General features: G+C 43.6%; 1 protein-coding gene across 2 annotated transcripts; it reads left to right on the plus strand.

Annotated features, from left to right (window-relative positions):
* The first annotated feature begins 900 nt into the window (after nucleotides 1-900).
* glsa (glutaminase a) lies at nucleotides 901-10,584 on the plus strand. Of its 2 annotated transcripts, none has more exons than XM_055022831.1 (17): nucleotides 901-1,201; nucleotides 4,376-4,472; nucleotides 4,546-4,664; nucleotides 6,002-6,131; nucleotides 6,203-6,282; nucleotides 6,369-6,532; nucleotides 7,315-7,373; nucleotides 7,998-8,030; nucleotides 8,115-8,173; nucleotides 8,258-8,324; nucleotides 8,393-8,443; nucleotides 8,513-8,689; nucleotides 8,758-8,889; nucleotides 9,104-9,196; nucleotides 9,398-9,536; nucleotides 9,620-9,683; nucleotides 9,978-10,584. In XM_055022831.1, the coding sequence occupies exons 1-17, from the start codon at nucleotides 975-977 to the stop codon at nucleotides 10,129-10,131; spliced, it is 1,845 nt and encodes a 614-aa protein (XP_054878806.1). In that variant the 5' UTR covers nucleotides 901-974; the 3' UTR covers nucleotides 10,132-10,584. The 2 variants fall into 2 exon arrangements, with proteins under 2 accessions (XP_054878806.1, XP_054878807.1); XM_055022832.1 differs by lacking the exon at nucleotides 901-1,201 and adding an exon at nucleotides 2,144-2,856 and having other exon boundaries at nucleotides 9,978-10,582.
* Nucleotides 10,585-13,015: the final 2,431 nt, after the last annotated feature.

A 13,015-nucleotide genomic window follows, 5' to 3' on the forward strand; every position in this document is an offset into this window, starting at 1 on the left:
TATGTCGACATTTAGATAAAGGCTGATAAGAGCCGAGAGAGAGAGAGCAGAAAGTGGGATCAGCAAATAGTTTCCAATGAGTAATCGCTTTTGTAGGTCATTTGTTTATGGGTGTCAAAAATCACCCACACAGGTTATTGAAGGTCAGAATAAACATTTTAATTCGCTTCAACTGGATTTTATTGCTGAGGAACAGAGCAGATAAATATCAGGTGGTTAATGCTCTGCTCCTTCCAGGAGATGGCGCTAAATTCACTTTAATCCCAGAAAGGGTCACATTATTGAGAAATGAAACAGGATGCAGAATCAAAAACGCCCACACGGTGGCAGAGCAGGATAAGATGACCTCCTTCAGCAATTACAAAATTAAAGATAAAAGTCTAATTAAGATAATGGAAGTATAAAACTTGATTTCGCAGCAGTTTTTTTTAAAAATGCAATCTTGTTTTGTAGTCTCATGGCTGCTACTATTGTGTTTATTGTTTTAAATGTGAAAGTAAATCAAATTTAAATTTCTGCTTATCCATTTAAGAGCAAAAAATTGCAGGAAGTAATTTGCTTATTAGAACATCTGGTCATAAAAACATTAATTAACTCGATATAGTTAATTTTTTCATCTTTTGTGTAGTTTTATTTATTGAAATTATTAAGTATGTAAAGATTATGTAGGTATGTAGACAGGTGTAATAAATATAGTGAACAGATTTATGGACGAAAACATTGGGTCAAAAAGTAGGCGGGACTTTATGGTGATTGAGAGACGTTTTAGCCAATCAGAGGCCACCAAGGGACGGAACTGTCCAATGAATCGCCGCCCCGGGAGAAAGGTAGGTTGTGGATATTCAGAGCCGTAGAGTCGTAAGGAGAACCGTTAGGAGGAGGTTTCCGGAGGAACTCACTTTTCCAGGTTTATTTCACCCTTCTGCACCCAATACAATCCGGAAAACCTGTTCGGTTTTTAGGGCGAACATAAAATGTTGCCTTTTCGCTCGACGGCAGCTCTGAAGGAGTTGCTCCAGAGCCAGCTGAAGTGGCCGGTCAGAGCCGCTATGATCGGTCCCCCCGCGGCCGCGGCTGCCCTCAGCTTCGCCTGTCCGCTCAGCGGCTGGAGAGCCCCGCAGCCCGGCAGGAAGGCCGGCTATCGGGGCTTCTGCACCGCGAAGGGCCACAGCGAAGCCACCAGCGACACCTCCGGAGATAAGTGAGTAATCCGGGTTATCGTTTGAACCGCTTAAACCCCGCAGTTAAATAATTTTTTAAATATGATTTAAAGTATCGATAAATGTGACAACATTCTGATCAGGCAAGATAAAAAACAGCCTAAAGCGAAAACCAAAATATACAGTTGTCCGAAAATGGGAGCATGTGAGGTGCAACGAGCCATGAATCGTGACCAGCAGCTTCTGCATCATCATCATCATGTTCAGCTTCATCCCAGAGGAGATCCGGTTAGACATCAACCTGGGAGCTGCTGGTCAAACGATAACAACACAAACAACCAACTCAATGACTGCTGAAGGTCAGGCATGACTGCGTCCGGGTCCAACCAGCAGCCCTGTTACTTCAGCTGCATCTACTCATTATATCACCGACAAGTTCATTTATGTCAATACTGCAACCACAAACAGACTTATAATTAATCTGGATTCATTACACACTGATTATTATGTTTATTTCAACGTGGTTGAGGCTCCTTTTGCCCAGATTGCATATTCCGTATGTGGTTCTGCTCATTTAAAAGCTCTAAATGTTCTGGTAGATCCTGGTCAGACCCAAATGCTTTGATTTCCAAATAAAATGCACCAAGCCGCTGTCTGGTTCTGGTTCTGCTAGAATAGTTGATGTCTCTGATTCAAGACTGACTCTCTTTAGGACTCTTGAATCTCAGCATGTTGTAAATCTCATATCCACACATCCTTAAAAAGTCTTAAAAACATTTATGAACAGTAAAGGCCTTAAATTCATGTTTAGAAAGTGAGTCAGCCTTAAATACTTTAATCACAGGTTTTAAATTTTGTTGCATCATGACTTTTTAATCTTGTATATTGTATTAGATTTTCCTTGTGAGACTTTTTGTTAGGCAAAAGTTAGATTACTTTTACTAATTGCTAATACACAATTGCTAATTAGCAATTTTGCATATATTTGTAAGTCTGTTTAAATTCTTTTAAATATAGACCTATATTGACTTGTATACAAATGTATTTGATAACTCTGCAGCAATAGAGCACAGTTAATATACCAATAGCTTCACAAGCTTGGTCACACATGTAAAAATAATTAAATGTTTTCAGTCAGTGTAATTAGCAATCTGACAATGTAAAATAAATAAAGAAACCGATAAATCAATATAAAAATAAACTGCATCAAACCTTTTGGATGGTTCAGGAAGTGCAGTTAGAAATTCTAGATATATCAATGAAGTTATGCAAATCTGCATTCACCATTAATGCAACATTAGTGGTGCATCTAATCACTCTTACCTGTGCACTTTTTCCTTCCACACATTTTTCCATCAACATGATTGGATACTGCAGCTTCCCCTGCATGTGTGAAACTTCCAGGCTGCAGATTAGAGATTAACTGTGAGGATGGATGAAGGTCGTTGTCTCTTACAGCGTCAGGCTTTTACTGTACGAAAGGAGTCCAGATGTCTCTTCAAAATGGGAAAGAGAGGTGAACACTATGCTTCCCCCAACAGGCTGATATCTGCAGTGGTAATCTGTGGAAGACGAGCAGCTGGGCGTCCATGTTGTGTTTCTGCTGATGAACGATGTGTTAATGTGTCGCACTAATTCACTCTTTCTCCTCTGCACATCTCTCTCTCCATGTTGTTGGTCTGCTTGCTTTGCATTTGTAAGTATGTTTCTCTTTTATTTTCTCTAAGTTTTGTTCTCCCACTCTGTGGTGCTTCTGTTCAGTAGATAGATGTTCTGCTCCTGAAAGCTGCTTTTACCTTGAAAACAGCTCACCTCCCCCAGTGGCTCCGCTTCAACCCCCTTCCCACTCACCCACTCTGACCTCCAGGCTTCACTAATGAGGTCAGAGGTCAGCCAGTAGGCTGCCAGCATCTCCAGGCTTCCAGTTTCTTCACTTTATTGAGACTTTTTCTTCATTTTGCATCTGAAACAAACAGAAATTGTCCCTGTTTTGATCAAAAAATGAGACAGCTAAACAAATGAATCAGTCCTCAGTCAGAGGCCTCTTGATACAGATCTTGATGATAAATAATTTCATAATTATAAAATTCAGCCTTTGTTTACATCTTGATTTATTGCTTCTGGCTTCTTCTGGTGCAGAATTATGAACCATGTGTCACATGAATGATGTAAAAGTCGGGTGAAATGACTGCAGGTGATTGAAAACAGAAATGATTGTTTCACACATGGAAGTGACACACATCAGATTTTATTTGGGGGTGAATAATTCAGAATTTCTGTGAAAAAGTGGGATATGGATATTAGGAGATAAATAAAATACTCTATAAAGGAGGTGTCTCAAAATGCCAGGTGGAGGTCAGGGATGAAAACAAATGTAAACAGAAAACCACGACTGATTTTCCTTCCACTAACTCTTCCCAGTAGAATGAGTCCTACTGTTTTGTTTTTACCATTAAAAACTGGAAACCTGATGCTGCAGCTGTAGCTCTGCTTCCCCTAACATGCAGGTCAAAGCTCCCATGATGCCTTGCAGGGCACGGTGAGGCCGGACTAAATCCTCTTTGCAATGAATCATAGCAGAGATCCTCCTGTCGCCATGGTATGGTTCCTCCCTGGGGGGTCTGGTGTGGGGTAGGAAGACCAGGCAGCAGTTGGAGAAACTGCTGGAAGTTTCTGCTGCTAACATGTAGCTTCTTCCACTGCAGCTGCTTTTCCATTAACTATCAAATTGTGCAATTAGAAACAGCTATTTCACCAAAGCGTTGTATCCATAGCTGCTCCCAAGTAGGCGGGGCTTATCGCTCCAAAGCCTCAACAAGACGGAGATGTCTCCTGTGATTGGCTGATAGAAGATGAGCGCTAGCACTGAATTATGAATATTAAGTGTTTACATTCGTATCCGCCATGATTTCTAATGACTTTGCATCAACAAGCTTATTCACATGATTTTATTATTTATTGGAAACCCCACCATTGTAAAATCATGTTGTTTTTTTTACATTAGCAGAAAACAGACTGAGATTTGCTGACATTTGTAATGGAAACGCAGCTGGTGAAACCTCTCAGTGTGATGAAGATGCCTCCAGGCCTTCATCGCTGCAGCTTGTTCTGGCTGGTGCTGCAGCACCCAGACACCGGCGGCCCTTGGGGGCCTGGCGATGGCAGCATCATGCCTCCACCCCCCTCATGCTGCTGCATGTTTGTGTTTCTTGCAGGAGAAGGAAGGCGGGCATCCTGCCCAGCCTGGAGGATCTGCTGTTCTACACCATCGCAGAGGGACAGGAGAAGATCCCGGCTCACAAGTTCACCACCGTGAGTCTGGAGAGGACGGAGACGGACACGCCGTCCGCCTCGCTGCTCTGATCGTCCATGTCTCTGCCTGCAGGCTCTAAAATCCACGGGGCTTCGGACCGGAGACCCTCGGCTCAAAGAGTGCATGGAGATGCTGAAGGTCACCTTGAAGACGACCTCAGACGGAGCGCTGGACCGACATCTCTTCAAGAAGTACGCTTTAATTATTTTTCTACTTTATGGCTTAAAAACAAAAAAAATTTCTCCTGTTTTTATTTGAATTTAGTTTATTTTTATACAAAAAGTTGCTTATTTCTGTTTTAAACAGTTTGCTTCTCGGCTCAATTTTTATTTTACTTTATAAAAATATTTTTTATTCTAATAAAAGCAGTGTTCAGTATTGGTTATTTAAAATTCTTCAAATCAAAAGTATTTTTCTCATAAGTATGCTGTATTTATTTTGATAAAATAGTGTTTCATTTGTAAAAGCTTTTAGATTTTTAATAATTTTTAGGAAACACTAAAAGAATATAAATTTTTTATTAAATATAGATATATTTCTATACTTATTTATTTTATTTTTAAATAACTAAAATAAATAAAACTGTATATTTAGTAGGAACATCGTGATGACTTTATTTCTATCGTTGATTATTTAATTTAATCATTAATTTAATCACTCATCTATTCCAGTCCCGTCTGTTTCTGTTTCTGTTTTTTTTTTGTCTGGGCTCCAGACTCAGTTCTTCTTTTTCTCTGCTGCATCGTTTTGCTGCCAGCATAAATTTTTCATCTTTGTCCACCTAAAAATACAAACCGAAGCCCGGAGTCCTGCAGCTGAAAAAGGTCACTGGATCTGCTGAATTATTCAGGACTCCTCTGTTTGCACGCCAGCTGCAGCTTCTGGATGCAGCAAAGTAGAAGAAGAATAAGAAGAGTGATGAGAGGAGAAGCTGGATCTGTGTAAACATTGGGGCAGCAGGAGGAGGGCCAGCTGGGAGGCGGCAGCATGGAGAGCGGGGACATATGACGACTCAGCAGGGAGCAGACCTGAGAGCCGGCTGCTGCTGGCCGCCATCCATCACTTCCTGCTCCATGGCTTATTTGTAGAGCTCAGCTTGTCAGAGACTTGGAGCGGAGCACGTGAGCTGCTGGTGTTTGTTTCTGCAGGGATTAGGCAGCACTCTCTCTGCCAGCTGAAGAGAGAGGTGCTGTAATCACCGCATGAGAAGGATCAGCAGGAACGAAGAGGAGTGATAGAAACGTGTCGGTCTGAGCTGCATGGAGCGTCATGTCACCAAACACCTACTCGTAACTTCTCTATTGTTTTACAAGGACCATAAAAACACGGTGGCTTCTGGAAAGAACCTGGTCAAAGTCTGATCATTAATCAATTAATAATTGTCTGAGGGTTTGAACTTCACTGGGGTCAGGGTGAGCTTCATGCTGACAGAACCACCACCCAGAAACATTTTGTTCAGTTTGGAACCTGAACAAACGTCATCATGTTCCAGTTGAATCTGTTTCTAATGATGTTTTTCTGGTATCAGGTGTGTGCAGAGCAACATCGTCCTGCTGACTCAGGCTTTCAGGAAGAAGTTCGTCATCCCAGACTTCCAGTCCTTCTCCACCCACATCAATGACATCTATGACAACGGCAAAAAACTGTCAGGAGGGCAGGTATGCTAACAGGAAGCGCATCATCATGCCTCTGGTGTTTTACAGAAAGCCACTACATTGGTCTCCTGCAGGTGGCGGACTACATTCCCCAGCTGGCTCGCTTCAGTCCTGACCTTTGGGGCGTCGCGCTGTGCACCGTCGATGGACAACGGTACCGTTTGGGTTTTTAGTTGTGTGTGTGTGTAACAGGCAGGTGTGTGTGACCTGTTGACACTCAGAAGGCCGTCGTCTTCCCAGGCACACGGTGGGAGACACCAAGGTCCCCTTCTGTCTGCAGTCGTGTGTGAAGCCGCTGAAGTACGCCATCGCCGTCCACGACCACGGCACCGAGTACGTGCACCGCTTCATCGGCAAGGAGCCCAGCGGGCTGAGGTTCAACAAGCTGTTCCTGAACGAGGACGGTGAGGACACACACACACAGGTCTACTGTTTCATATGTCAGCGTGTGTCCGTTCGCCAACCCAGGAAGCTGGCTCACATACAGAGGATCCATGTCATCACTCTGTTACCACAGAGATGTGATCCAGCAGTAATGAGAAGCCGGGTGAAAACTCTGGAGGTTTCTCTCTGAATCCCGTCTTTGTTCTCTGAAGAGTTTGCAGAAAGTTTCCTCCTCTGACCCTGGATTGTATTTTATTAATTAATCCTTGTGACATTTAGCCGTTTCACAAGAGCCTCCACTTCTGATTGGACGAACAAAATCAAGCACAACACGACTGGACAAGCAAATTATCATAGGGCTGCACCTGATTGGATGAAATTAACGCCTGTCGTTCATCTTACAGCTCGTTTTTTTAGTTATTTAGTTTCTCTGATGTATGTAAGAACGGAGGCCAGTTGTGTCAGCAGCGTTCTGCTCCCAACGTCTGGTTTTAATAATTAACGTTGCCGATTATTCAGAGATGGTTATAAGTATGAAAGCTAAATGTTGACTAATCCTGTCGCAATTAATCAATTAAATGAGCTAAATAGTAAATAGGTAGAAAACAATAAAGATTAAATTGTTACTTTAGTTATTGCTTCATTGCGTTCCCAGTGGATTCCTGCAGCTGCACCAGATGTTGAGTCTGTCAGAAATGTTCAGTTTCCTCCCTCACCCTGCAGATGTTGACTCCTCGTTAAGCTCGTTAAGCCGCCTCGTTTCCACCTGCAGCACTAAAATGTTGCTAACGCCTCCCTGCAGATAAACCCCACAACCCCATGGTGAACGCCGGCGCCATCGTCTGCACCTCCCTCATCAAGGTAAGCCCCGGCGTTTCTGACCGACCCCTGACTTCCTCTGCAGTCAGACGGAAATGATCCACAGATTATTTTCCAGCCAGATTAAGGTTCTGGAGCATCATGCTAAAAGGGGATTAGCAGAGTCGGAGCTGCTCTGGGTTCTGCTAACCTGAACGCTTCGCTCTCACTCAGGGATTTGCTCTCTGTGCTCGTCTGGAAAACACAAGAGCGCCACCTGTTGATCCTAGTCATATTTAAGTCAGCAGGAGCCCCAGAGAGCCGCTTACAGGAAGTGACTCCTCCACTTCCTGCGTAATTCCTTGGTTCAGAGAACTTCAGGGAGAAAGGCAGCGTCTAAAGCAAACGAGGTGGATTAGCGGTGCCGATCCCCTGCAGGTCCGTCACCATGGTAACACCTCCGTTTTTCTCCTCAGCTGCTCTGACCTCATCACTCACTCCAGTAACTATGGAGACGCCAAGCTGCAGCCAGGCTAACATCGTCACAGTTGAAGTAGACGAGTTTCCCTCTCTAACCTCAACTGATCACACTGAATGACCTCTGACCCCGTAGTGTTTCTAGCTGATGTCTGTTCACGTGCGCCTGCTTCCTGCCGGCTGGTTCTGACCGGGTTCTTTGTGTTTCAGCAAGGAGCCAGCAACGCAGAGAAGTTCGACTACGTGAGTCCGAGGGAAACCGTCGCTTCTGTTCATCCCCACATTTCACATTTCCTTCCTTCTCACCTGTCCTCCTCCTCTCTGCAGGTGATGAACTTCATGAACAAGCTGGCAGGAAACGAGTACGTTGGCTTCAGCAACGCCACGTGAGTTCCTCAGCAGAACCTTCTGGTCTCAGGTCGGTTCACTGCCGGCGTTAATGAACCCGCCTAGTTCTGTTTGTGACCCAGTTTCCAGTCGGAGCGCGAGTCCGGAGACAGGAACTTTGCCATCGGCTACTACCTGAAAGAGAAGAAGGTGAGGATGTCTGGTGTTCAGGAAGTGTTGTAGTTCTGATCGGGTTCTGATCCGGTTGTCCTCCACAGTGTTTCCCTGAAGGAACCGACATGACCGCCATCCTGGACTTCTACTTCCAGGTGAGTCTCTGGTTGTGGTTGGGCTCGGCGGGAGCCGGAGCCGCTCCCTGACCCGGCTGCTCTCTGCAGCTCTGCTCCATCGAGGTGACCTGCGAGAGCGCCAGCGTCATGGCCGCCACGCTCGCCAACGGCGGCTTCTGTCCAATCACGGGCGAGCGCGTGCTGAGCCCCGAGGCGGTCCGCAACACGCTGAGCCTCATGCACTCCTGCGGCATGTACGACTTCTCCGGCCAGTTCGCCTTCCATGTCAGTACCGATCGCGACGCTTCGGTTGCTTTCCATGAAGACGGGAGCTCACTGTCGTTCTGCTGCAGGTTGGGCTGCCGGCGAAATCTGGCGTCGCCGGCGGGATCCTGCTGGTGGTTCCCAACGTGATGGGCATCATGTGCTGGTCTCCTCCACTGGACAAACTGGGAAACAGCGTGAGAGGGATCCAGTTCTGCACGGTAACTTGGTTCTGTTCGGTTCTGATAATCCAGTAGACTCAGTTCGTTTGGGGACAAAAACAAAAAATGGAAATTATTGAACTCATTTTATTGCTTTTACATCATTAATCAAAATTTCTCAGGTTTTTGAATTTTCAAACTCTTTGAAAACTCTTTAAGATTTCCTAAGCAGAACTTGTTGGATCCTGAAACCGGGCTGCTTTTCTTTCTGCAGGATCTGGTTTCTCTCTGCAACTTTCACAACTACGACAATCTGAGGCACTTCGCCAAGAAGCTGGACCCCCGCAGGGAGGGAGGAGACCAGAGGGTGAGTCAGCTGCTGCAGTGCAGCATCTGCTGCTGCAGAAACACTGAATAGCACCAAGTGTTTCAGTCCAGTTTCTAGGACTCTGCAAATAAAACACTGACAAGTATCTTCAGTGAGATATAGGAGCTTATTTTCCTCTGCAGCGCCTGCTGCTGGCAGGCTGCAGACGATGAAGGTTTCCCTCCTCTTCCTCCTCTGCAGGTGAAGTCGGTGATCAACCTGCTGTTCGCCGCCTACACCGGAGACGTGTCGGCCCTGCGCCGTTTCGCTCTGTCCTCCATGGACATGGAGCAGAGGGACTACGACTCCCGGACGGCGCTGCACGTGGCGGCGGCTGAAGGTCAGGCCCAGACAGGAAGTGGAGGCGGCTGCTTCCTGCTGTGTGTGTGTTGTGAAGGCTGAGGTTCTGCTGGTGTGTTCCAGGTCACGCTGAGGTGGTCCGCTTCCTGCTGGAGGCCTGTAAGGTCAACCCGGTCCCCAAGGACAGGTAGGAGCGTCTCCAGGGACACAGAGACACTGAGGACCAGTTCAGACCTGGTCCTCAGTGTCTCCATGTTTATTTCCTGTCTGCTGACATCTGTCCTCCTTTCCTTTGACCTTCCTTCCTTCTCTCTCCATATTTCCTTTTTACTCTCCTTACTTTGGTTTTCTTACTTCCTTCATTTCCTGTCTTTTCTTTCTTTTCTTCCTTCTTCCTTCATTTTGTTATTTTTTAGCATCAAACTTTGTCCTCAAAGCGTTCCAGCAGCGTTTTCATGGTGTTGTCGTGTTTTGCGTGCAGGTGGGGCAACACGCCGATGGACGAGGCGGTGCACTTCGGCCATCATGACGTGGTCACCATCCTCAGAGACTACCACACCCAGTACAGCCCTCAGGATGCCACCGCCGCCGCCGACTCGCAGAGCGCCGAGAAGAACCTGGACGGCATGCTGTGACTTCCTGGAGGCTCCTTCAGTATAAAAGCTCCTCATCATGTTTATCTGTTCTCCCAGTGAAATAATCGGTTTTTATTCCCTCCTCTGCGTCCAACCATGAATCAAACGCGCCGGTGCTTTTATTCTGGAAACAGGAAGTGGAGTATGTGTTCATGGTGTGACCCTGACATGGTGGTGTGTTTTGTATATAAGTGTAAATATGTTAAACTGTCGCTGTTTTCCTGTAAAACTTTATTTCCTCTCTTATTTCTCTTCCGTTTGAACATATCAGAAGAGACACTGCCAGGCTGAATGGACCGGTTCTGACCGAGCCGCAGTCAGAAGGGATGAATGTTCAGGTGGCAGGAAGTGTTACCACGGTAACAACCTTCACCAGAACCAGTAAGACCTGCTGGGTGAAGTTCTGGTCCAAGATTCGGCTGAATCCTGAATATCTCCCTGCTGATGGCAAGTTTGAGGTGTGTGTGTGTGTGTGTGTGTGTGTGTGTGTGTGTGTGTGTGGTGTGTGTGTGTGTGTGTGTGTGTGTGTGTTCCACTCAGGACGCTGACACGCTTTCCATGCATTGTTTCTGACTCATACTTGAAGAGTCCGGTTTTGTTTTTGTGCTGAAAGTTTGAAACAATCATGTTTTATTTGTTTTTTTCTCCCAAATCCAAACTTTAAAAAAAAGGAGGATCATTCCAGAAGTCAGGTCAGAACCGGCGGGTAGTGGGGTCAAAGGTCACTGAGGAAGCACAAAGCTGCGGCGCGGCGCGGTCCGAGCTGCAGCTCTTTGGATCATGTGACGTTTTGTTTCTGAATGTAACGTGTTTGTTCTGGTTCTTCTTCTTGTGTATTTATGCCGCTGAGCCACCAGCAGATATTTATCCAAATAAAAACTAAATATATAAAAACAAACTGAATTCCTGTCATTTAATTCCTAATAATTTCATCTAACATTCAGGAATTAAAACAACTGCTTCTAAATGTTTCTGACTTTCCAGACTTTATTTTATTTTTTATATTTTCAAACGTTTCTTTTTATATATACAAATTTTAAATGTCATTAGAGTCGGTTGTGTTTTAACTAAACCTCATTTTATTTTTTCTCTTCTATTTCCAACCAGGTGAGGCTAAATTTCAAAAGTTAAAGTTAGATTTTTGTATTTCATGAATTTGCAGAGAAAAGTTTTTCTTTTCTCCCTTTGCAACAGAAACTGAAACACTGGGTAACATTTGTTTTTACAAAGTTGCAACTGAACATTGGATGGAAAATCAATTTTCCTTCTGGTTTCAATGATCTTAAAAGTTCCCAACATGTGAGAGAAAATAAAAAGCCTCCAAGTGAAGAAGTAAAAGTGGAGCTGCAGATGAAGTGAAATTGTTCCAGATCTCCTCCGTTGTTGTTCTGAACATGTTGAGCAGTAAATGTTGATTCTGCTTTTCCTGCCCAGATGCATCAGCTCAGTTTGGACCTTCTGGATTCTGAACTTTGAGTTTTTCTCCTGGATCAGAGACGATTCTGAAGCCACGCCTCCAGTCGTCACGGTCGACGCCCCTTTTTCACCAAAATCCTCCAAAACAGAAGACAAGTTTTAAAAAAAAAGCAATTTAGTGTAGATGAGCGAGTGGCGGAGAGAGGAGGAATACAGGCTGCTTATCTAAAGGTTGTTGGTTCGAGTCCAGCAAGGATCTTGTTGCGTTTTGACTCAAATAAAGGAAAAATTCAAGTAAAATCGGTAGAGTTCAGGACTCGAACCTGCGGACTCCCAGTCCACGTCTTATTCCTCTGAGCTACTGCTCATTACAAAAATAAATGATTTCCGTGTAAATTTGTCACAAAAAAATCACCACATTTTCACACTGTGTCAAATTTTGTGGAAAAACCTGGCGAGGGAAGAAAAGAGGCGAGGAAACGTGTTGATCAGAGAGTTGATGACAGCTTGGAGCTTCAGGTCTTCAGATTCTCTTCATCTTCAGACCAAAGACTTTCCAGATTCTCTGCAGCGACTCGTTGGGCTCCTGCAGACCTTCGTCTGTTCAGCAGTAAATCCACCAGCAGGACTCGGCTTCTCACAGACTCCAGCTTTATTTCTTCATCTTTACACAGAAATACTTTCTCTGGGCCTCCACCTCAGAGGGAACAATTAAAGCCCGACAAGCGAGAGTCACATTGATACAAACAGGAGAGTTTTCAGAGTCTTCAGCAGTGATGAAGGTAAGTTAGACTAATTAAAGCAGAGCTCTGCAGCCTGCAGCTCATTAGGACTAAAGATCACAAACTCAAGTTTGACAAAGAAAAATACAAATAACATACACTTTTTAGTGAAAATTACTTTTTCATTTTCACAACAAAATGACTTTAAAAGTGTTTAAGTAACAAAATGTGATAAATAACAAAATCACATTTTGAATATTTTTCACTTTACACATTTTGCAACAAATAATTCAGTTTATTTTTAAATGAGACAATAAAATTTAATAATTAATTTATCAATTAATCAATTAATAATTGTATTTTTATTTTATTTTTTATTTTTTACATAATTGAGTCAAAAACTGCAGTTTAATAAGTTCTGGGTAGAAAATAATTACAAACAAGATTTTATTTGATCTTAAATGTAAAATTATAGATTTTTTTTATTTGAATGGTTTTTTTAAAGAAAATTAACACTTGAATAAATACTGAAGTTATTGATTCACTGATTACCAAATTAGCTGACTATATTTTAATAATTGATTATTCATCATTTTATTTAGATTTATTTTTCCTGATATTAAAATAAAAATCATGTGCAAAATATAAACATCCTATATAAAAAATTTAGCACAAATTCCTCAAAAATCTTTTTTGAGGACGTTTTGTGTTTCTCTTTTTAATAAAAACCTTAAAGTAAAAATAAA

The sequence above is a fragment of the Poeciliopsis prolifica genome, unplaced genomic scaffold, assembly GCF_027474105.1.
Source record: "Poeciliopsis prolifica strain line A6 unplaced genomic scaffold, Auburn_PproV2 SCAFFOLD091, whole genome shotgun sequence".
NCBI lineage: Eukaryota > Metazoa > Chordata > Actinopteri > Cyprinodontiformes > Poeciliidae > Poeciliopsis > Poeciliopsis prolifica.